Below are 25,724 nucleotides of genomic sequence, written 5' to 3' on the forward strand. Positions count from 1 at the left end.
AAAAATGCATGAGGTTCACAGGTATTGCTGCCCTTAGATTGCCTCTTAATTCAGACCCCACAGGCTCACCTTGTTGCAGAGTGCTCCTACATTCCTAGTCCCAGGTTTCGTGGACTCTGCAAGAGTGTCCTGAATGTGCTCCAAGCCCAGGGTACCCAGGCTAGCCCATAGCCCATGACCTTTTAGCCAGGCCTCCCCACATGGTACACTGCGGTAGCATCCTCCCCATGGCTCTGCTCCTAGAAGGGTCCATGTGGAAGTCCCATGCTGCCCTGCCAGAATGGTGGCCTCTGCTCTCATGTGCTTACTCACTGAGAGCTTTAGGAGCCACGAATTCTCCAACCAGGCGTTCCACATGGCAGCCTCTGGAAGAAGCACAATAGTCTTTCTCCTTGGTGTTGCACCTTGGAAGACAGACCTGAAAAGGGCTGCTTATTTCAGGTGCCACTCTGCTTTACTGAGTTTGCAGTAAGATAGAGGGCACACTCTTTCCAGATGTGTGGATCAGTGATAGACCTCTCACTCAGATGAACAAGGCAAGAGGTTCAATCCCCACTGTTGAAAAATAAAAGCAACACACAAACACACACACACACCTCCACCAACTACCACCATCACCACCACCACCACCACCAAACTCAAAGCATTCTCTTTCATTTCTTGAAATCTAAAAGCAACTGTCCATCCATAGGCCCTGTTCCACCTCATCTTTCCACACACCCTGTCTTACCTGACTCCATTCTCAGAATGCCTACTGCCTGCCAAGGACCAACATGATGTCTCCATCTGAAGCTCAAGTATGAGATACTCCTGATACTTGGGGGGTCCCTCAGTGTCACCTGAGACTTCTGGCCTGTCTAGCTCACTGCCTGTCAGACACCCAGATATGCCTGAGCACCACGGATGGTGGTGTTTGTCACTCAGCCTGTGCTCCCCTAGAAAGATTTGCCATTAATAATATTAGCTAGTGCCTTTGTTCCTAATTTCCTTTGGCCTCGGAGTAAAATTGCTAACTTTACTTCACATGTGATTAGATTTGCTGCAAGCCCAGAAAAACAATTATGCTTTAATTTTTGCCACCTTGAAAACATTTTTGAAAACAAATTTCATAAAAATTACAGGTACGCCAAGCATTTTAAAACTATAGGAAGCAACCCTGTGGTCTGTAGAATTATATAAAAATGAATTCTCTTTTTCCAGCTGCCAGGAGCTTAGCTCATGCTTTCAGGGCTTTTGAAATGTTATTTCAATGACAAAGAGATCTTTGATACACAAAACAAACTCTAAATTCACTGCAAGCATCTGAAATAAACAAATGACTTGGTTTATTTGATCCAGCGTTATGAAAATTGCCATAAAATCAATGGTAACTTGACCTGTGCATGACTGGGCCTTCATCGTCCAGGGTTTTGACTTTGAGGACTGACAGGACTATAAAGCCCCTCCCACAGATCATGTGAGTTGTAGAGCAGAAGAGATTTTGAGAAATGAGTCCTTTGTTCTGCAAGTCTTCAGATGATACTCCCTGTGAGCAGCTTCAATGAGCTCCTTGGTGTGTCTTTCTTCACTACCTGTAGTTTTTTCTCACCGTTAGACTGTCTTCTTTGATCTGTGGTAGCCTCTTCTTCATTCTCAAGGACTTCTGCTCTCATGAAAAGCTTTGTAGTCATCTGTTCCATGACAATACTTACAATAACATTATAGTAATAAAATCAGACAACGGTCATGACAAACATTGCATTAATCCATGTGTGCTAACTAGATCAGGTTTACTTGTGAGACCTGCAGAGCAGAAATCCTGTTATCCCATTGTACTGGACAGTAACACCTTAAGTAACAGAAGACCTTGATATATGTGACACGATGGAGAGGATAAAGAAAAGGAGGAAGAAGAAGACAGGAAGAGGAGGAGGAAAAGAGGAGATGGAAGAAGACAAAGAAGGGAGGAGGAAAGAAAAGGAAAAGGAAGTGGGGAGAAACATAAAGGGGAAGAAGAGGAGGATGAAGAAAAAAAGGAGGATGGGAAGGATGAAAAAGAGGAGTAAGAAGAGAGAAATTAAAAGGAAGAAGATGGGGTGGGGAGGGTAGAGAGAAAGAAGAGGAGCAACTCTTTGTTGGCCCGTGACTGGAAGTTCATGAGGTAGATCAGATTTCCCATTGACTTGACTCAGGCCTCAGTGGTGATCCCAAAAGCTGAAGCTCTGCACCTTTCTGGTGTATCGCTTTATTTTATGTCCTGAAGCATGGGCCTTCACGCCATCTAGTTCACATCATTATGAACACCAATTACACAAAGTCTGTATCCAATCACATTTTTTGTTTCCAGTCCAACTCTGGCAACCTGGTTCTGAACTGATACATCCTGTTTGCAGGCAGATAGTGTATATTAGTTGTCTGTTGAGATGATGAGATCAGAAGAGAAAGGAAATGGCCGTGGGCTGCAGCAGAACCACATGAGTGTGGAGTTAGGATGTAGTGGATCTCAGAGATGTGCAGGCAGCTGTGTGAATGAACAGGGATTACGTGGAAGCCACCAATCTCCACCTTGTCGTTTTGTACATGAGCAGTTGACTAGGACCCTGACACTTCACCCCAGAGCCACCTCTACTATGCAGTCCCAGCTCCCCTGCATATTGTTTGTGCTTGTATTTTTATGTGTAAATTGAGATATTCAGACAATGGCATTTATCTAACAGCTTAGTTAGATAAATATTAGCTAAGATGCTGATGGTAACAATCACAACAGCCTGCATATATTTGTGTACCTTTAATGCCAGGAGAGCCGGAGTGTTCTTAGGAAAACCCACATATTGCTGGAATATTTGATTCATATCATGACCTAGATGTTTTCTTCTTGTGGCCTTTTGCTTTTAGCCAAAACCTTCCTCTTGAGCCTCTTTGGTGTGATGAGCTTTCAAAGATGGAGTATCATTTCTCACAGCTGTTTCCTTCTCCAGTCATAACAAGCAGGTTCTCTGTTAGCTCACTGACTCAGCCAAAGATTACCTAATTCTGAGTCACTTTGCAAGATGCACTCTGGTCCCTTCCCTGTGGACTGAATTCTGGTTTTCTTGTCAGCACACTATGCAGTGTGTAGTTCATGGCTGATCATAATATGTAAGGTCTATCGCCATGAGAACTTGATGAATGCCTCTCCCTGTTTAGAAGCTTAATGCAACCTTTGAGCCAGCTAGCCACACAATTGAGTCTTTAATTTCTACTGACCTCATCTTCTGCTACTGTCTCCAAAAGCTTTCTTAAAAAACAAAACAAAACAAGTTATTTTATATATTCAGCAATTTCCTTGGTTTTAAATTGATCTTTTAAGCTTTACATAGTACTTACAGTTTAACTTACTGTTTTCTCTCCCATGGGATTCAGCTCAATACTTTTCCAGGTCAAGACTTGCATTTCAATGTGTCCACAGTTATTCCAAAGTTCTTATCAATTATAAATTTCTTGGACAATGCTACTATTATCTTTAAAACTCCAACTCAATGGTTGAGCATATGAGGTCCAGGGCCTTGGTTGCTGGTGCTGTCTATCCTTATTTAGACTTGGCTCACAACAGTTCATTGATTCTGTTTTTCAAAATTATATTATTTTGCAAATCAAATTTCTCCTCCTATATTTACAATTCAATTATGAGAAATCATATGAAATGGGATTGTATATTTACCCCTAAAGGAAAATGTTTGAATAATCCCAAGCCAAGCTTTGCAACTTTTTCTTATTTTCATATCTAATGAATTTTCATAATAATAATAATAATTGTAAAAAGATCCTCTTTTTGGAAGAAGAATTAAAGGTGGAGAGTGTTCAATGATTGGGTGCTAAGGACGAGCAAAATTGAATAGCAGCAAATCAGTTACACTAATGTCTTTAATTCTGCCACCAGGACAAACTCTGTCCTGACAGCTCTGTTGGAAAATATTAACAAATAATACAATGAGTAGATAATTAGAATCTTATCTTAATTTTCCAGATAATTGATAAGGAAGTATATGTTCCCTCTAATTCTGCAAGTCTGGTATATCCACAAACCAACACCAGACATAGGGCATTATCAGAAAGGAAAACAGACATTCATCTTAGTCACGGGCATAGATGGTCACAGCAGGAATAAACACATTAGGAAAACACTCTAGCAAGGCTTGGAGGAAACTATGTACCATTTACTGAGTGCCGACTAGAGCTTTCCTATTGACTCATACCGTTCCTCTGTGTAGTCTGTGGCTGAGGAACTGTTGCTAACCCATTTTATAAATTGCATAATGACCCAGTTGGATTTGTCCCAGGAATACAAAATAGTTTCCTATTTGAATTACCCAACAGTAAAAACCTGAGCAGGAGGAGGATTATGGTATGGGTAAACATGTCTTATAGGATTACAAATCAAACTAGAAAATTTTGAGAACTTCCTTGCCTGATTAAGAGGACTATTGACTATTTGATAGTGAGTGAGTAGAAGCCTGCCTTTAAATCCAAGAAAGAGACGAAGATGTTACTGTTTCATTTCTATTTATTATGGCACTGGAGAGCCTAGCCTAGACCTCAAATTAAATTATAATACTCATACACAATCATACAGGAATGAAAAATATTATATCTAATGATTTATATACAACACCTAGAAAACTATATACATAACTTAATAATAAAATTACAAATCATTTTGAAGTAGTCAAATAAAGTACAAAGGTGTGGGGTGCTATACCATCTTCATGAATGGGAAGACAGTGTAGCAAAGATAAATTTTTTCAGTGAATTTAGTGAAATTTTAATAAAATACTGATGGAACCTCTGATGAAATGTGACAAACGGATTTTTAAAATTTAAGAGTCAGATAAAGTGAGTCAGAGAGCTCAAGGAACTCTAACGAAGGAGAACTTGACTGTGGCGTCAGAGCAATGACTGCAGCACAGTAGTGCCGAGAAAAGAGAAAGATCATGCTGTGCTAGAGAGGGTGAGGACAAACCAGGCAACTTGGAAATCCAGTCTGTGGTGGGAAATCTTCTCAGTGGAGAAGACCATGCTACTCAGTAAATGGTGCCGAAATAACTGTCCATATCAAAACATACAGATATTAACTTCAGACAAAATAAAGACCTAAATTCAAAATGTGAAACTCTAGCTTTTTCTAGTGTCTAATTAGTAGTTAGTAACATCCTTATTCTAACAAAGGATATCTACAAAATTAAACCTAGATTAAAATTATAATAATGAAAGAGAAACACTTAACACAAGGCCCTTGGATTAAAAACTAAACCAAGGGTGTCACTGGGTGGTGAATTTATTTTCTGCCCAAGTTAGTCCACGTGTAATTTTATATCATGTAATATCAAAGAGGTTGCCCATGCTCCTGAGTAATTCTCCAGACTCATTCTTTGCCGTGTGACGATGGATCATGCTGATTGTATCAGGGAACAGAAACGCACCCTGGGCTCAGTGTAGTGTGAGTTGCCATATCTTTCTCCCAATAAGCTGACAATATCATAAAAGGCCTACAAAATGAGAGTCTTCAACTTCACCTGGTTATTTGTGGGCCCATGGGCAAGATCTTTGCAAATAATTGACTTGTAACTCTGTGACACTGTGCCTGTCCCTGGTATTAAACCTGCATGCAACGCTCTCCTTGCCTCTGCCTCTCTGAATCAGAGGTCAGGACGGAAATGCACTTCTCCGTCCACAGAATTTTTATACGGTCCTCTTGCACAAGCCACAAGATGACCTTAAATGATTTGAAATTTAAGTAGAAAATCTTTGAGAAAATACACTGTTGTCCCAGCAAGAGTACACATTCTTTTCTGACTTGCTGGCAACGAGCTGGAAAAGACTGTCCAGTTAATTATGATAAATTTACCTCATTTCTTTCTCTATGTGAAACAAAATTCAAACTATTAAATTGTGAGCTGTCTCAAAACAAAACAAAAAAAACAACGGAGAAAGCTGACTCATCACATGTCATGGCAGTAATTTTACTTACCGCACATGGCCGATGACGCCTAACTAGACAAAATACCTACACTCTGCACCATATTCAGCCCTCGGATAGCTGTGGTTCTTCCTGTCACCAGTGCCATCATTCCCACTTCTAATTGAGTATCTTCAGTGTACTAATTTCATATTAAAATACGGCAGGCAGAACCTTATCCATTCACCGAATTTCATAATCCCCAGAGAGATGCACAGCCATTAAACATTCGCAGCAGGCGCTGGAGAGATGGCTCAGTGGTTAAGAGTGCTTGCTGTGTAGCCTGGGAGCCACAAGACCTGATTTTGCATCCCAGAACCCATATAACAAGCCGACCGTCTTCTTTCACACACCAGGAGTGTGTGAAGCAGGGACAGGAGGGAGAATCTTCAAGGCTTGGTGGATGCAGGCCTAGCAGGATACATTAATAAATGTAAGCTTCAGAGTCACACAGAGATGACACCTCACCAAAGGGAAAAAGGCAGAGAGTGACCAAAGAAAACACCTGATGCCCTTCTCTAGCCGCTAGACACGCATATAGGTACACTGCACACAACGTGTGTGTATACACACACACATGTAAAATCTATGAGGTGATTACTGCTTTTAAAAAGTCCCAAGTTTTACTACCTCACACACAGGGGAACATTGCGATCCCTTCTTCACACAGGCAGTGACAGGAACCATAGAGATACTATTATATGTCACACGTACATTTTTATCCTCGTGACGCAAGTCATCACGCACAACGCTTCTAGCCTAAGCTTAAATGTAAGGGAAGGTATTCTGTGCTTCTTTGTTATTAATATTCTTTGTAGCTTTCTTTTGAAAGAGGAAGGAAGCACTACTAATTTTACGTTACTACAGACTGATTTTTACTATGGAAAGAGTAAAGTTTCATTCTTTGCATTGAAATCCTATTACAAATATCCTACCTGAGGAGACATGAGGAGTAAAAGATTTAATATAACATGGTAAGAAGTCTTTCCAATTGTGGTTCCAGAAATGGAGAGAAAAGGACTTCCAAGTGGCCAAGTGGCTGGCTTGCTCGGAGCTGGTGCCTGTCACTCTGCACCTTCATAGATTCACCAGCAGATGTTGCTGTGAGGTAAAGAAAACCTGGACAGCCTGTCTCTTCTTAAAAGCCTGCTGATCTTTTTTATTTTTTATTAGATATTTTCTTTATTTACATTTCAAATGTAATCTTTCCTAGTTTCCCATCTGAAAATCCCCTATCCCTTCCCTGCTCCCCAACCCACCCACTCCCATTCCTGGTCCTGGTGTTCCCCTATACTGGGGCATCGATATAGCTAGAGCCACAAGTTCCACCATGTGTTTTCTTTGATTGGTGGTATAGTTCCAAGGAGCTCTGGGGGTACTGGTTAGTTCATATTGATGTTCCTCCTATGGGGCTTCAGACCCCTTCAGCTCCCTGGGTACTTTCTCTAGCTGCTTCATTGGGGACCTTGAGCTCTGTCCAATGGATGACTGTGAGCATCCACTTCTGTATTTGCCAGGTACTGGCAGAGCCTCACAGGAGACAGCTATATCAGGCTTCTGTCAGCAAAGCCTGCTGATCTTACAACACAACAATCCTCAGGCTCATCGGCTCATCCCTTTGTCTTAGCACATGAGAAGGACGTGATAAAATATTTTAAGAAATGTCTTATTTCGAAAGTGATTGGATGAACCAGAAAATACTTTTATGTACAATATCAACTCTAAACATCTGTGTTTGAGGAGGGGTTTTGTTTTGTTAGATAATTTAAGATGCGTGAGGATTACTTGCGATTAGTTGAGCGTACCTGCTCATTGGTAAGCCAGTACTTGGTGGTGCCAGAGTTTAAACACTGGATTTCTGCCCTGGGGGCCTGCAACTTTCTTCTGCTCTTCAGCTTGATGGAGCCACAAGGATCAGTAGCCTAGTGCCTTCATAGTCATAGAACCCGAGAATAATACAAATCAATACACACTATTGCTTTTGTTTAAGGCACTTAGCCATGCTGCCTCTTAACTGGCTAAAGGACAATTTCAGAAATATATTATGTCCTGGTATATTTTTCAAAAAAAAGAGCTTCCTAATATATGGTTAGAGAATAAAATAAATAAAAAATCATAAGATCTTATTATTGGTCAATCTAATTGCCACTACTGTGAACTCAATTAAGCACCAAACTATAAAATCAAGCTCTGACATCCCATGATAGACACCTAATAATTAAATGTTCTAAATATAAAGTAATTAATACTTAAAGGTCAATTGCTACTGTAATAGGCAAGGAAAACATCAACTGTGCTTTGTTCATGTACACTAATGTCTCCCTAGTAATCATCCATAAATACACACTAGAGTGACCAGCTGTCCCAGTTTGCCCAGGGACATGGTAGCTTTAATAAAGCCAGAACAGGACCAGAAAAATCAGGAAACTTAGTCACCCTACATTATACCAATAGATATTAACCTTATAGACAGTGTTATATATTAATGATACATACTAATTTTCATCCTGATGACAGGATTTGTCTTGTACCATTATTCTACTTAGCCATCATGTGATAATGCTCTCAATGGCATCATGGAGAATAAAACTATGTGCCATGGTGCTAAACCGAGGGATAATTTGTCTCAGCTCCACACATTGCCTATGTCTTCTTGGTGATACCAGTACATTATAAAACTCCTTAAGTGCTGTTAGGTTTTCAGTTAGCTTCCTGGGAATTTGTAAAATATGTTTTTTCATATGCACACTGGATGTTTTGAAAAAGGTAAAATGCTTTGTCTGTTTTTAAGGTTTTTTTTTTCTTTCTAATAACTTGAGATTACAACAGACAATAATGGATTTTAAAACTTAGAGTTGTATTTTTCTCTCATCTCAAAGAAGTGAAGGAGAAAGCAAGCCAGTGTGGTTTCATGGCCACCAGACACCTAGGCTGCTACTATGTGATTGCTTTAAATCTCATGCTGTAATATGACAGCTGAACTTCCAGCCATTGTTACTGCATTCAAAACACACATAGAATAGAAAGGCAGAGAAATCACGTAGACCTCAATAGTTCATCAGTGAGCAGAGCTTGGCAAAGTAACACTGAGAAACATCGATGTCTTCTTAATGACTATGTGTACCACTAACACTAGAACTCTCTCACTTCAGAAAAGAGGGACGATTGAGAGAAGGAAGAATCACAAGACCTAGGAGGCTATCCATCCAGACTTACTGCAGTAGCTCATGAAATGTCTGTATTTATAACCCAATGATGACTTTATTTTCTTCTATTTGTTTCTTCGTTGCCCTCAATCAGTTAATTTGGTATCTATCAATGCCAACCCATAATAGATACTTACTAGTCAAATGCTCTAACTATAGGATAATTAATACTTCAAGGCCAAATTTACTATAATAAACTAGGAAATCATCAGCTGTGCTTAGCTTGTGCACACAAAATGTCACTATACTAATCATATATATTAGAGTTGCCAGTATAATGTACAGTTAATATTGTCAGCATATGCATTTGTACTAATCTTGTCTCAAGTCTTCTGAGGTGCCCAAACAGCTCTATTTCATGTAGGCACATGTAACGAGAGCGAAAGCATACCTAACTCTCTAAGGCTGGGTCTAGTATTTCTTCCAGATGAGAATCCAATCAACGTAGAGAAAAGCTACATAAGAACTTAGCATGGGGCCAATGCGTCAGAAATGTTGAGTTGTATAATTCCTAAGAGTGGAAGACTGGGCTATATATCAGCTCGTAACTAAGTAATTTCGTTACAGACTCATAGGCCTGACTTTGTAGATTTCAAAAGTAGGATGAAGCTGTACGCATTCTGTAAACATCCTCCAAACATAGTAGATCCGTGGTGCTTTATTTCTGGAAGACACTAGATCCCTGTTCCTTTCTTTTACTGAGTAGATCAAAGCAAATGTATAGGAACCTCAGCTGGACAGTTACAGATTTACCCATGGCCCTACCTCATGAGTAGGAAGTTCCCATGGTTCTCTGGCTATCTATTTAGGAGGATACATGCTCACTGTGATTCTACGGCATTTCTATAGCAGCTTTACAGGGTTCTGGGATTCTTTGCATAGAATCCTCAAGAGGAGATTGGTGGGGATCTTACCCAAACTCCTGAACGTGCAGGGTTCTCTGGCCTCTCCATTACTAAGAAGAAGATGGATAGGCCTTGCTTCTTGTTTAGATTCTTAGTCCCCCGACAGTCCTACCATGCATATCCAACTGATCACACATAGCCTAGAAGATCTATGAGTGCACAAAATCTTAATTTACATAAAACATGATGAGCTCTTTCATTTTCGAGTTTTTCTGATAACTTGTTTGGGAAGTTCTTGAATATGAATTTTGTAGATAAAAGCTTTGTGTAGCAATGCCGAGAGCTAGAACATGCATCTGGCCATTGCATACATGTGCCATGTATACAAGGAGAGCTCAGATTATATATGTTTGTTTGTGTTACAACAGGGCAGAAAATTGTATAAGTTCACAGACTCATTAAGTCATTTCTTCCTCTGCTCCTCAGTTGAAAACACTAAAGCCCAGAGAGATGAATGCATTTAGCTAAGACCCTATTTCTTACAACCTGTAGGACACAAAAGCTTATAGCAGCAGTAGAGTTTGCTTCTAACAATATAAACTATTGCTGTTTTCATAGCAGTCTCTGAAAACAACTTGCCTACTCTAAATGAACAAATGTGGATTTGCTTCAATCCTGCTCTTAAGCTTAAGTTTTGAGGACACGGGCTAGCTTTATAAAACATTTTATTTACAGTAGACTTTTACAAAAATAAAATTAATACAAATCCATTTCACAATATAAATTACACAACTACCTTCTCCCAAATGGAACATTGGATTATAACAAGTAAACTACATTTATGTTCGTTAATAAGTCACTTTGTGGTATAAATATGGTTTTCTCATCATCTCTTTTGTCACAAAATACACACCAGAAAGAATGAACAATGGGCAACAGAGCTTGTTTTGTTATTCTTCCAATATAAAAATGTCTCTGGCCAAAATAAAATTAACCAAAAAAAAAAAAAAAAGTCACACAATCGTCCCTCTGTTCAGAGTCCAGTCCTGTTTAGTTATCTGAGGGTTTATCTGACAGAGGCAGACATTAATCTGAAAGCACCACAGTATAAGGCTTAGTAACAACATCCTGGAGCCTTCTCTCAAGCTTTCCCTTCAACTGTGTATTCAGTATTTTGCCAAGATAAACAAAGACAATCTCAAGTCTCTCCTTCATTCGTTTCAAGTGTTCTTATTACGCACCGAAGTTTTCAGACTTTTCCAACTGGCATATTTAAAATGTGAGTCTCCTTTGGCTTCAAGTAGATTTTCACAACACTTAAGAAACATACTGGGCTCCTCCATGCGCCTGAATCTCTGTGACTCCCCACCCGACGACATTTCCCCGGATGTGACAGGATTCGACTCCTCCACTGGCCCGTATCTCCTCCTCGCTGAGAACCCGATCCCAGATATTGAAGCCTGTGATTCTTCCAGAAAATGCTAATGATTCGTCAAAGCCCCCACCTACACAGCAGCCATTCTTTTCTTGGCCAATCTGTAGGAGTCCACCCTCAGGAACAGAGTGACTTTTGGCCATCTCTACAGTGGTAGCCACCAGCTCCCCGTTTGCCCACAGGGACATGCTCCCCTGCTCTGAACTCCAGGTGCCACACAGGTGGGACCACCTCCCCAGGGACACCACAGTGTCTGCAGCTATCTTGTTCTCCTTTCCACCCACCACCAACACTAGGGACTGGGAACTGAGATACAGCTGAATCTCATAGGGGTTCCACTTTGTGCCATAAGAAAACAGGATGGTTTTGTTTAATACATCTGTGGCTTTGACCCAAATGCAAATACTAAAAGATTCAAGCTTCATTGGTCTCACAGGATGCACGCTTCCAAAAATCTTCTTCGAACGCATTGGGAAGAAAATTGCTGTTTCACAACCTGGAGTAGCAAGAGAATACAAGGGGGGGGGGTTCAGTTCCAGAGTTATTTTGATATTCAGTTATATTAACTATATTTGATAACTATATACAGCACTGTGTTATGACTCATGGGGCCTCCAGTCTGATCTCTACAGAGCAAAGAAAATAAAAGTAAGGAAGAAATGCTTGGCTTATTCAGTGAAGCAACTGAATAAAGACATTTGCAAATCGAAAGAAAGTGCCAACTCAACCCACGGATAACCAAGACTGTGTTGAATAACCATCTCCCATTCAATCTATGTCTTTCATTGAACTGTTGAATCACAATTTCAGAGGATTCTATTGTTCCTAAGTACTTTTTAAGAAACTATTCGATTCCCTTCTTAGCTTTGCCATGATCTTAAAACAATAAATCTATAAAAATCAATGGACCTAGCTCAGTCTCGGTAGCCATTATCGGCACGTCTTTTAAAATAATGTTTTAGAATAGCCATGTCACTAGGGAATACAGTTTCATGTACCATATGATCTTGGATGTTGGTACCTTTTCAGAGTTTATAGGAAACTACAGTGTCTTATGATTATTATTGGCTGTGTGAAACAAGTCCTCATGTAGCCTGGACTGACCATTGTACATACAGCTAAGGATAACTTCTAGCGTCTGATTCTCCTGTCTCCACCTTCAAGGGACTGAAATTACTGCTGTGCACAGCAGAACCAGTTTGCAAACTGAGCTTTGACAGGAAGCAAAGTGTAGTAATGATGACTGATGTTTATCAGGTACTTACTATGTCCCAGATAGTGTTCTAACCAATTTGTTCATCACCTTAATACATCTTCATACTTGCTTTTAAAGTCTTCTTAATCCCACTTTATGGGTGGGAAAACTGTGGCAAAATAACCTATGCTTCTGTAGTAGCTAAATTTTAAAGCTCGGGCTTTAGTTTGGTTGGTCTGCTGGCAGAGGCCAACACATTATATTGCCTCTTAATAGAAGACCCGAATTCTGAATAATTTACTGCTAGTGAGAATCATACAGTTTTTGATGAAGTTTATAATCTTATCAACCTTTAGTGTTGTCTATACTTAAGTGGGGGGGGGGGGGGGGGTAATGACCCAGGACTGCAAGTCTGTAAGTTACAAGTATACTGCACTCAAATCTGCGCAGGCCAAGAATATGCTTTTAAACTTATAAATTTTATAGTCACACCACTATAGAAAATGCTTTTAAAAAGGGAATTTTTCTGAAGGCTTTTATAAGAGATTGTGTTTCTGCTGAGAACATTCAGAAGACATGGGCCTTGAACATGGACATGAGACTCATCTACCCAACCTCTGCTGCTCATGAGGCTGCATCCCCAGATAAGATGCCAAGGTGAAGACTTGGGAAGTGCTAAGGCCTTGAATATAGGGGTTCTGCTTTTCGGTGTATCTGAGAAAAACTAAGGTAGGCTAGATGTTCTCTTTATAATAACCCAAAGGAGATGCTATAAGGTAGCTTTGAAAAGTCACTCCCGGAACATTTAAGCACTAGCTGGTAATTCCGTAGAACATGTGCATATCAAATGTCCTATAAAGTATAGTAAATTCCCATTAGTAGCTCTGAGCTAGGCTCAGTCCAAAAACTATTAAACATAGACCATATCTTTTAGTAATAGTCAAAGAAAAATTGAAATATAGAAAAATTGTATAAGAGCAACCATGGTAGCAATGCCCCCAAATGATAACAGAACTCTTTAAAAAAAATTCTAACCATTCATGAAAAAAAATTTAAATGAGGCATTTTCAAGGTAGGATTCTTCCTCTACGTAGCTACAACAATTCAATCAAATAACGATTTTGGAAACAAAAGACTCATTTCTGTGCATTTGGAATCTCCTGGCCTCTGTAAGTTCAAAATACTGTCCAAGGGGGCATCCACTACAACCTAATTAACTGCCTTCCTGTTTAAATAAGGCCAGGCAGTGCAGATTACATGCCAGGGCTGCCCATGACTGTCTTTTGGGGACCCAGCATCCCTGTCGGCCATGGTAGCTACCTGAGTTCATGCTGTAAAGTAGTATGCTAGCAGATTGTGTGGGTTTCTTGTGCAGAACAGTGATGGAGGCCCTTGAGACGTCTTTGAAATGTCAGGAACTCTCTCATGAAATGGCTTTCAACTAATAAGTCTTTGTAATGATATTATCAAAGACCAAGCAAAATGAAAACCAGGTTCTTAGGAGGCAGACCACAACATAATTAGGAGTCCTCTGGGGACCAAGTTGGCAGGAGAGAAAGAGAGGACCAGTCAAAGACTGTAGGTGAAAGTATGATTGGCTAGTAAGCACCAACAACAGTTTAGAATTCGGAAATGTATACATTTTCTAACTAACAGATGAGGAGACAAAGTAATTCTTCCTTTATAGGGCACTACTCTACAGAGCTTGCAAAACAAACAAAAAAATCCATGCGTTTAAAATTGTCACAAAGTTTGCTTTAGATTTGATTTATGCTTTTTCTCTGAAGAATTATGCTTTGAACTTAAGGGCATGACCTCCATAGTTCAAGTAGTTAGGAAGGACTGATTGTAGGGTAGTTTCTATAAAGGAATGAACTGTGCTCTGGAGTGTCCTTCCTCCTATCCCATCCAATAAGCTTCATTTCATTGGAAATATGAGATAGGGTGGGATTGTTTGTCATTGTTTCTGAGACTCACGAGGAGTACCAGGGCTATTTGTCTGCAGAAGGCACTAATTTTCTAGAACAATCTACCACAAAACATCACTGCTCCTGTCAGAAATTTGACTTAAGAACGGAATTACTAGGCTCCAATGTTCTTCCTGTTTTGTTAGCTTTTAAGAGTATACCAAAGGGGCCCTCATCAGTTGGGAGTTTTATGGAGTTCATGTGGGGCTTTGACAAGTTGCACAGTCTGAATAGTCCCTTTCTTGTGTGGTCCTGGGGGATTGGATAAAGCAGTCATCTACTCCATCAGACTCCTGCGCCTGACTTTATCGGGCATGCCCCGGAGCCTGCACCCCTTGACCTTCACTGTGGAACTAAACTGGGATGAGGGAACCCTGGAGGGATTCTGCTGAGTCTGCAGGAGATCCAATTAGGCTCCAGTCAGCTCAGAAGGAGCAGAGGGGGAGGAGTCGGCCGAGGGGCTGGGAAAGTCGCTGAAGTTAGCCAGGGCCCTGAAATAGTGCGGAGGAAACAGGAGCTGGCCTAAAGAAAGTGATGGGATAAAATTAGAAGACGTGGAAATCCCTAACGGAGGGACTCAGGGCAGCGAGGAGGGTCACTGTTAAACACCTGCCAATGGACTCCTTCAATATCTGGTCGGATCCGGTATCAGGAACCTCTGACGTCAACTTCCAGACTGATGGTTAAATCCTCGTTTTTTCTTTTGGGCTCCTCGGGCTTGGAAATACTTTTAAAAGGCAATGAGCCTGCCTGGCATGGTGTGTCTGAGCTCTGTGAGTGTGCCTATGAAAAGTACCGGGGCTCTGAGTGTGAGGGTCCCCACAAAAGCTTGCCTCTAGGGACAGAGCCGACCGTGGGCTCAACTCCGGGTGCTTACCTTCGGGCAGCCAGTGGCGAGCGACCCAGCTCTGCACGGCGCTCAGGTCGGCGCGCGTCCGCCGCAGTTCCTCCAGCACAGCGCCTAGGCCAGGCACTGTCGCCTCGGGTCTCCGCGCTTCCGCGTCCTCCAGACGCGCCAGCCTGCGGCTCGCGTCACGGCTCTCCTGCAACAGCGGCTCCAGCGCCCGCACGAGCCTGGCGTCTGCGGGGCCACCGGCTGCGCACGGCCTCGCCATGCCGCCCGCCAGCCGCCCCAGCTCGGCCCGCAGCCGCTGCAGCTCTCCACGGAGGACGTCGTCGGTGGCCTGCAACAGCATGCCCTCCCGCATCTGCGAGTTCTCCAGCATGATGAACAGCTTGTCCCACTCCGAGTGCTCCTGGCGGCAGTCGCATGGCGTGGCTAGAGCGCAGGACATACACAAGTGTTACCAGCTTGCCCTGGGTGGCCGTGGGTTGCACTCTTGGTGACCCCAAGTTTCAGCCTGTCCCCAGCAACCGCTCTCCTTCTAAGGATAGCTCTGAAAACAGCGTGCGTGTAAACTCAAAGATGACACAGGACTATTCTTTATAGGACATGTTAAGCTAACTGGGGAAATGCCATTAATATAGCTAAAAACAGTTAAAGATTTCGTATAGCTTAACTCATCATAAATGTTACAAAAATAATTTAAAACCTCTGGCTTTTCTCAAACAGTCCTTGCTTTCTTGCTTTCCTTTTTCCCCCAGTCCTTGCTTTCACAAATAAAGTGTAATTTTAGCTTGCTTCATTGGCTATCTATGTTAATTATGTTAATTGCGCCCCCCAAAAAGTGAGTTATGTAGTTTTGATAAGCTGAGAGAGTTAAAATGAACTTACGGTCCTCGGTGGGATGAAGTCCATTGTCTATTTCGTTGTCCAAATTCACATACATGAGCTCGTAGTCATCCGAGGTCTCAGCCACTACTGCAGACCAGAGAGCACAAAGCAGGATCGCAGGGAAGTGCATTGCTGGAGAGGCGAAATTTGCTTCGCAGCCACCGCAGGAGATGAAGCGAGACTCTCCAGTGATCCGAGTTTGAGCCCGGGAGAGATAGAGTGAGGCAGGAGTGAAGCCCTTAATAAAGGCTCCAAAGCGTGAACGGGATGAATGAGTAATGTCGGTGGCACAGCGCGAGGGAGTTCCCCTGGATTTGGGGGAGGGGGTTGGGTGGGAGGGCAAGGGAGCTGAAGAGGTTGCACAATGTTAAACCACCGAGGTCCACACTGCAGGCAGATTAATTAGAGGCGAGTCAGGGGGAGAAGGGGAGGGAAGCTGGACTTTTCTGGTGCCCCTGAGGATTAGTTGCTGTAACCTGAAGTGCTAGCGCTTTGGGGGGTGAGGAGCACAGAGTTACGGGGCAAATTATCATTTTGGCATTTGGTGTGAGCTTTCATTACTCCACAACCCCTGAAGTTATGGAAAACTTTTTTTTTCACTTTTCCTTTGGATACTTTCTCAAGACCAAGCTATAGAAAATGATTCCGTGACTCCAAAATAACCTAGGCCATTAAGAACTTCTAAGACTCTCAAAGTCAATCCTGACTAACTAGTCTCCTCTGGTGGAGCAACTAAAAAACACAGTACAGCAGGGTCAAAACCCAGTAAAACAGGAAAGTGAGGGTGGGAATATAGTGGCTTTAGGTGCTTGGGTATTCTTGATGTATCCTATCAAGTTCCTGTTTTAAATTTACATTAGTGACTCTGTGTGTGTGTGTGTGTGTGTGTGTGTGTGTGTGTGTCTGTAAACCTGCCCCCTCCCCCAGTGCAAAGTACCTAGATAGGTGTTGATAGGTCATAATAATAGTGATAAAAATTAAAACATTTGAATAAACTCCAAATAAAGCAAGAAAACTACACGGATCTAGAGGGAACCAACCACTCCCAGAGGTTAAGCCCCTGAGCTGATACAAGTCCCCAATACACAAAGGAGATGGAGGGGGAGGGTTACCAGTCACAGCCTGATCATGATGGCAAGACTACTACCCTCATGCCAGGCCTCTCAGAAGGCTGCCTCTTGGATTTCCATAGGTAAATTCCTCTGCTCCTGACAGAGACTCACGAGTGACTTCCCTTGCCTGAGTGCCCTTACGCATCTGGAATGCACATGCATGTACCATCCAGCACCATAAAAATGAATCCACAGTTAAACATAGCTAGACACGGAGGGAATCAACACAAAGTCAAAAGGCATCAGGCCCCTGCTCAAGAGCTTCACTTATTTGAGATCATGGCTAAAGACAGGGTATGTTTGAAACCGTTAAAGTCATCAGAAAGCGATGGCAATATGAGACAATACGATATTGTTTAAAGGGCAGTGTGGAGCCACAGCTTTGTAAGGAGCTTCTCTCCTAAGGCTGTGGGCCCAAGTTCAGTTTCTAGAGTCCACATTAAGAAGCCTGATATGGTGCTGTGAGGCCCTAATGCCAGTACAGAGAGCCTCTGAGATCCCTGGCCAGACAGCGAAGCCTATTGGGCAAGTTAAGGCCCACAAGAGACCCTGTCTGAAAAAGCAATGTGGAAGAACTGGATAAAAATGCTTACTGTTCTTTCAGTGTCTGTGGATGGTAGCATGGTTACCTGAACTGTATGGCTAATGTCCAATTACAAGTGAGCACATACCATGTGTGTCTTTCTGGGCCTGGGTTACCTCACTCAGGACGATCTTTTCTAGTTCCATCCATTTGCCTGCAAATTTCACGACATCTTTGTTTTTAATAGCTGAGTAATATTGCATTGTGTAAATGTACCACACTTGATCCATTCTTCAGTTGATGGACACCTGAGTTGTTTCTAGTTTCTGGCTATTACAAATAAGGCTGCTATGAACATAGTGCAGCAGGTGTTTCTGTAGTTTGGTGGAGCATCTTTTGAGTATATGCCCCGGAGTGGTATGGCTAGATCTGGGCTTCAGAAGACAGAAGATAACAAGTCTGAGTGATTTCGGGCCTTTTTCTGATGATTTCTTCTGGAAGCTATAGAAAATAATGTCTTTCAGCCATAGAGTACATTAACAAAATGGTGCCCCAGGGTAGAGGGGCAAACAGGAAGAATAAAAATAAGAGGCCGATTTGAATGAAAACCAGCATAATAGCGAATGGAATAAAATAGTTTGCAAAGAGTTCTGCATGTAATTAATTCATTCATGTAAAATTATAAAGCAGGAAAAGAGCTCTAAGATGATAATGGATCCACACATGTAACTAAGGTATAAAACCCTCCACAACAATGAGAAATACTAACTTCACAGGGATGATTGCCTCTGAGGAGAAAAAAAAAAAATTGGTCAGGAAACACTTATGGCACGAGGCAAAGTTTTGGTGCAGCTGGGTGGCAGGCACATCATTGTCGCTTTTATCATTTCTTATGCTCGTATGTGGGCTGGAGACATTCGTTATCTAAAACAAAATGTGACTTAGAAGTGGAATATTTTTACAGAATTTCTACATTCAGATTTCTTCATCAGTTTTGAACTGAAAAATAAAGTAAGCTCTTTGGCACTTATTTTGGGTTTATTTCGTTGAAATTGAAGTCAGTCGAAAATGACTAATCTAGGGATTTCCCCCCGAGGGCCTTTGTTGGAGATAGTAGTAAAAAGCCATACAGCAGATTCCTGTCCCAGATTCTAGCTACAGCCCCGTTCAGTGTGACCCTTCCCATCAGCTGACCAGTGTGCAGACACAGCTGAGTTCCATGACCTAATGTGTTCTACATCAATTATGTACTGAACCAAAATTCCCCAGATTTAAGGAGAAACACTATACAAAAACAAGCAGAAACCTAACAAAATATATTGTTTGGTATTAAATTGTTATAAAATAGTGATGGGAACAGCATCATTTTTAAAATTTACTCTAATTTTATACATCCAGGTGTTTTGTGTGCAAGTGCATGGCTGGTGCCTGTGGAGGCCAAAAGAGGGTGCTGTATCCTCTTTAACTGTGAGGTTTCGAGCCACAATGTGGGTGCTGGGACTCAATCTCTAGTCCTTGGAAGAGCAGCCAGTGCTCTTAAATGCTGTGCCATCTCTTGTCCCAGGGCAAACTTCTTTATGTGTAGTTGTTAGCTTCACTTTGAGACAAGGTCCTGCTATGTGGCCCAAGCTTGTCTTGAACTCAGTACGTAGTCCAGTGAACTTGTGGTCATCCTCCTGTCTCAGTCTCCCAAGTACTGAGGTGGAAGATGTGTACCACACCACACCTGGCTCTTACAAACTATTTTTTTTTAATTTATTTCCAAATTTTTCTTTCTGTGGATGTCTTGCTAAGACATGTTCGAAACTACTCTACGAAAAGGAAGTCTTAACATTCCTTACCCAAATACATTAAATTTGTCTGCTTTCACTGAATATTAATACTCATATTCTAGAAACTCAAGCTTTCTCTCCTTGATGTTCATAATGAAATGTCTTTTGTGAATTCACACATCCTCTCCACTTAATGAAGGTTTACATATGTATACTTTCTGCTTGTTTGATTCTTCCTGTGTATACTTTCCATAATAAAGCCGATTTTAAAGAAAAACTAAACCACAGACTGTGTTGGGGTGAATATGGCCATTTGAAGAGTGCTTGCCTGGCATGTGTGGAGCCCTTGGTTCAATCCTAGCATCAAAAGCTGTAAATAGAATCAAGACAGTTTTCTTCGAGAAACCTCTAGAACCCAAATTCTCTGGGACACTTAATAAGTACCCGACTGGACACTGGGGTGAAACATCTATACGTAAAGCCACAAGCAGCTGCTTCCCACATGCTACAGCTTATGGAAATTTTTTTCCTTCAGGTTTTGCCACTTTAAATCCAGGTGTCACACATGTCTTTGAGCAAATCACATGTGACAAACAAGCTAAGTGCAAATTTCCTCTGTTGAAACGGTGTAAAAACTGAGGATTTAAATTTGTGGTGCTACCTTTTAAATTATCCCTAAGACTAAGGCACCGTCTCCAAATGTCTCTTGTCTAAGCAAGTCTCCCACCCCTCAGGAATGTGAGCGCATTCCTCAGAACATTTTTTTTGGTTCAGTTTCATTTAGGTTTATGCTTATAACACTGCTCGCTTTTCATTTCAACATCAACCAAATGTTGCTTCTTACCAGGAGTTCTTTCTGGGAACTGTCTTGTCGGGGGGTGTGGTCTGCTTACTGTCATGCACGCCTGTATCCCCTGAGGAGCATTACTCAGGAAGAAAAATTCACTGAATAATACTGATTGTATCATTAAATATCCTCCCCTTTCAAATCAGTTGGAATGGCGCTCTACTGACTAACTTTTACAGAATGAGACTTACAGAACTTTTACATGTAACGGAGCTTTTAGCTATTGGCTGTGCTGCTTAATTGCAAAGATTATTATATTGACAATAATATTATTTCCATTGCTTTGGAGTTGATAAAGTCACTGCTGATGCCTTTATTTTGTCCCCCACCCCCCAATAGGAAATGCCATGCTGTTAAGGGTATTACCTGCTGTATATGAAAAGCAGCCCCAACCAATCAACAGACACCTGGCAGAACTCCTGGCCTTGATGTCTCAATTGGAGCAGACAGAACAGTACCATCTACTAAGGCTTCTTCACGTAGCAGCAAAGAGAAAAGATGTAGAGGTAAAAAGTACACTTTTACCAAACGCACGCACTGTGGTGGCCCACGCAGCAGACAGGCTTCTGGATAATTTGAGCAAGATTATATGTGCTTAGGATTTCCTTGCAAGCAGAAGCTCTACTTACAATATATTTGTATGAAGTGTGTGTGTGTGTGTGTGTGTATGTGTATGCATGAGAGTATGTGTGTGTACATGAGGGGGTGTGTACATAAGAGGTTTGTATGTGTGCATGAGGGAATATGTATGTATATGAGGGGTATGTATGTATACATGAGTATGTGTGTGTACGTACATGAGGTTTTGTGAGTGTGTGTGTGTGTGTGTGTGTGTGTGTGTGTGTGTGTACATGAATGAGGGTGTGTGATGGTAAATAAACAATCAAACTTTATATGAGACTTGGTCCAAGGGATCAAATAATGAAAATAAAATATCTCCCTTTTAATCTCTCAGACAGAAGTTGGATGCTGTGTGAGAAGGTAGTAGATGTAGATTTCTCAGGGTTATAAACTCTGCCTTAGGGGGAGATGGTACATGAGGTCCTCTAAAGGGAGTAGTACTCAGGCTAAAGCCTTAAAAATGCACAGTCTGTGCTGGGAGAGCAGAGGAACAAGGGGCCTCCAGGAAGAGGAGCAGGGTTAGGCGTCCCAGACACCAAGTAAGGCCTGATTCCCCAGGATAGAAAACCAGGAAGTGGACACATACCTCAGCTGCACTCCCAGAGATCCTTGCTCCATAGGTCAGGCTCAAGCCATAGGCTGTTACTTCCTTGGGGATCATAAATTAAAGAACAAGGTCAGAGGACTGTCAGAGGGCTGGGTTTTCTCTGCTGCCTGTGTGCATCTTCACTTTTGTCCTTAGGATAATAATAATAACAATATTATTTTCAATAACTATTACAATAACTATTATTGTCACTGTTACAATGTGACGCTTCTAGTTTACTATAAACTCTTTAAAGATCATAGGACTTATGTCTACATATTCACAACTAGTCCCTAACTTTATAACTGGACTGATAATAAAACTTCAATAGCTCACCAGATAAAGTACCCGTTGAATAAGCATAAGGACCTGAGTTCAATTCCCAGCCCCACATAAAAACCCAAGTATGGTAGCATTTGCTTTCAATACTTCAGCATTAAGGAGGCAAAGACCTAATAGCCCTGGAGCTCACTGGTCAGTTGGCTTAGCTCAATTGCCAAGTCCCAGATCCCTGCAGAAAAACCCTGTCTCAACAGAGAGGATAAACAGCCCTTGAAGCACAACACCTGAAGGTGACCTCTGGTCTCCACACAAACACACACATGCATGTGCACATATATGAACACATACACTCATGCAGATATAAATACAAAAAGTGGTTGGATTAAGAGATTATTAAATGAGTGAGTGAATGAATGAATGAGTGAGTGAGTGAATGAATGAGAGAGGAACCAAAGGAAGTAGACGCTTTAGTGAGCCAGCAAGAGTTGTGGTATGATCTCTAAAGGGGAAACACAACTCAAGAGAAGTAAAAGAGAAGTGAAATCTAGAGAAGTGAAAAAGACTTGCGATGGGAAATGACCCTGGATTTGGCAGTCTGGAATCACCAGTGACCCCAAAGGAAAAATGTGTGGAGTTGCGGTGAGGAGAGGCAGCCACTTACTGTGGGTTCCAGGTAGAAGGAAGGGTTAGGAAGTGACCATGTAAGTGTGAACTGCCAATCAGAACCCCCCCCCCCAAAAACAGCAAAAATGAATAACAGAATAAATATAAAGAAGTGGAAGATGTGAGAGAAAAATACAATATAAACCAAGATACTAGAGGACCTTAGGGAATGTCGTCCAGATCACAAATACAGGAGTCAACTCCAGAAAGGCTGAAGGACAGAAAGGCCGGGGAACATCCGGTATAGCTGGGTTAAGGAACACAACTGCAGGATCTTTGAGCCACTTAATAGCAGGCCCACTGAATGGGCACAATACTGTGGTTTATTCATTATTGCTACCACTTCAGAAAAACAGCACAAATTCAACAATTAAAAAACACACAGACAGGCTTAGTCAAAATCCGAAATGTGTCAACAGGGCTGATTCTTTCTGTAGGCTCCGTGATGAGTCAGTTCTCTTGCCTTTTCTGACTTCCAGAGGCTAGTAGCATTGTAGACTCATGACCAACATCACTTTTGCCTCTATGTTTCTTTCCATATCTTCTCTGACTCTGGCCTACCACCTGTCTCCTTCAGATCCGTATAATTCATTGAGATCACCCATATACTCCAAGGGAATATCCTCATCTCAAGATCACATCTACACAGGTGATCACAACCAGCTTTGGGGTTGTGTTGTTGTTGTTGTTGTTGCTGTTGTTTATTTGTTTGTTTGCTGTTGTTTTATGCTACATAAGGTAGCATTCTCACAGACTCATAGAAGAAAGGGCTTATGAGTTCTCTATGGAAACGATTGTTAGGACCACCATGGATGCAGTTGGAGAGGAGTGACTGAGAAGATAGGGAACTAAAGCAAAACAAATGTGTGGTTCTATCTAGACTAACGTGATCTGTGTTAGCTCATCTCCCATGCAGTAAGAACTGAGTATGGAGAAGAATAGAGCCACTGCAGGCTGATATAGCATGCCCTGAAGTCACCTACCCAATGCAAAGAGGTCCAAGAGTGAGGGTGATTTCACATGTGAAGTCACAGTGGTTGTGTGAGAATGTCACAGTTGCTGAGAGGCTCAGGGAAGGGCAATGAGTGCCCTTATTCACCATCACTTCTTGGCCTCAAACCTTCCAAGAGCTAGTTCATGAGGCCTGCTAGCGGGTATTATCTCATGGGCAGTGGACATTCAAACACGTGCTATTTTCCTTCTGGAAGGCTCTTACCTCATGATTCTTACTCTTCTTGGCTTACTATCCCTGTCCTTCAGAAAGTAGCTAAAAATTCCAGAAGGTCCCCCAGGATCTCTTTCCTCCAATTCTTGGCCCCTCTCTTGTCTGAAGCACCCTGAGATTTGAAAGCCAAGTGCTCTGATAGCACCTTGCTTTATTCTAGTCACAGCCAACAAAGGATGCTGGCTTAGCACCTAGTCTAGTGTTTCTTTTGTGGATATTTTTCACATGAATAAATTAGAATTCTTGCCTAAATTTGCAGACAGCTTGACTATTTAAAATGGACTCTTCAACACAGAGTAGCTCACTTAATCCTATCAATTACTCTACAATGTATGTTAATCTTCCTCCATTTTACTTTGATCAAAATAGATGCTCCAAGTAGTTACCGGGCTTCATTTCACATACCTAGTGAAAAATAAGAAAGATTTTGAAGCCAGGCTGCCTGACGTGTACATTTTTCCTCTTTAGGTGCAAGCAGCTTCCCCTAGAGAAGGTTATAAGAGGGGGCTGGTTTTCTCAATCCTGGTCACAGTGGCCAAAGGGAACTGAGAGCAGTTGAGCTCATTTCCACAGGTAATGGCCACTGGGTGGGTGATTTGAAGTCACCCCTCATTCCATCCCACACAGTGAGCTTTTTATAATTTATAGGAAGAAAACCCAAAGTTTGGATCACTCACAGTGATGGGGAATGACTTGGTGAGGTGACATTTCACACTGGCCTCATGCTGATCAGCCCTCAGGCCTTCATCTGCTGAAGGTCCTATCTCCCTCTCTAAATCACAGTCAAACTGCCCTCCCTAAAGTCTCCACATACAGATAATCTGAATGGACACTTGTCATGGTTCCAAAGCTTCATAGATAAGGCCAGGTGGTAACTAAAATCTGATGTGATTATATCCAAGAAATCTTTTCACATACGGGGGGGGGGTGGTGGTGGAGAGAGACAGAGAGAGAGAGAGACAGACAGACAGATAGACAGACAGAGACAGAGAGACAGAGAGATACGATACAGAGACACAGAGACAGAGGCACAGAGAGTCGGAGACAGAGACACAGAGAACAGGACTGCGCCTTCTAAAGCAGACAGCTGTCCAGAGGATGCAGGAGAATGTGTGAGATAGATAATGACAAAAGACAGAAGTGGGCTGAAATGAGGAACAGGCTCTGGATGACGTAGTGTGTTCTGAGAGTGGACCCCACAGTGAAGAGATTAGGTCTAGGAGGCACTTAGAGTGACTGAGTGGACTTCACTGACCCAGATTTTAACCACTAAAAGAGGTCATGAGAGGGCACTGTCTAGTCAGCTGCTCCCATCCCTTCTCTTTGTATGAAAGTGGACCTTCCACTTGCCCCTCCCTTCTATGGTTCCGTTAGACCCTACCCTACCATAGGCAGTGACATACAGAATACCTACTTTCCCAGTAGTCAGGGGCATGATCATGGAGAGAGAGTTTACAGAGGGGCCTAGAGCTTTCTAGAAGCCAGCAACCAGAAATGCAGACCGCATTTTAACTTAATTCCCTCCAGATGAAATAAGCAGGTGGACATGGAGGGGTGTGATTCTGCATGTCAGGATAAAGGCTTGACATATGTCACCTGGAGGGGGAGATGGTTTGGGTTTCCACATGCTCACGTACTGGAATACGTTGTCCTAGCTGGTGGTGCTGCTTCAGAATGTTGCAGATATAGACCACTAAGGACAGTCCTCTGGGGGTTACATCTGCTTCGTGGTCTTC

General features: G+C 42.0%; 2 protein-coding genes across 5 annotated transcripts in view; one reads left to right on the forward strand and one right to left on the reverse strand.

The window, feature by feature from the left end:
- The window catches only part of Veph1 (ventricular zone expressed PH domain containing 1), a 255,558-nt gene that overhangs the window by 40,330 nt on the left and 189,504 nt on the right, over positions 1–25,724 (forward strand). For all 4 annotated transcript variants that reach the window (XM_021158191.3, XM_021158192.3, XM_029474775.2 and 1 more), the window contains exon 5: positions 20,951–21,117. In XM_021158191.3, coding sequence (XP_021013850.1) covers positions 20,951–21,117 — 167 coding nt within the window. The remainder of the gene's footprint in view (positions 1–20,950; positions 21,118–25,724) is intronic.
- On the reverse strand, positions 11,044–16,549 carry Ptx3 (pentraxin 3). Its single transcript, XM_021158194.3, has 3 exons — positions 16,358–16,549; positions 15,500–15,901; positions 11,044–11,956 (listed from the first exon to the last, which is right to left on the reverse strand). Exons 1-3 carry the CDS (start codon positions 16,485–16,487, stop codon positions 11,343–11,345), a joined length of 1,146 nt encoding a protein of 381 aa, XP_021013853.1. The 5' UTR covers positions 16,488–16,549; the 3' UTR covers positions 11,044–11,342.

This window comes from Mus caroli, unplaced genomic scaffold (genome assembly GCF_978045245.1).
Source record: "Mus caroli unplaced genomic scaffold, Mus_caroli_1 scaffold_3, whole genome shotgun sequence".
Taxonomy (NCBI): domain Eukaryota; kingdom Metazoa; phylum Chordata; class Mammalia; order Rodentia; family Muridae; genus Mus; species Mus caroli.

What these genes read in the sequence shown, in the direction of transcription:
- Ptx3 (XM_021158194.3), bottom strand. Translation starts at nt 16,487, where the DNA reads ATGCACTTCCCTGCGATCCTGCTTTGTGCTCTCTGGTCTGCAGTAGTG. An exon ending in ACTTCATCCCACCGAGGACC is followed by an intron (nt 15,902 to 16,357) that starts GTAAGTTCATTT and finishes CCTGCGCTCTAG; the next exon opens with CCACGCCATGCGACTGCCGC. An exon ending in TCGCCACTGGCTGCCCGAAG is followed by an intron (nt 11,957 to 15,499) that starts GTAAGCACCCGG and finishes TTGCTACTCCAG; the next exon opens with GTTGTGAAACAGCAATTTTC.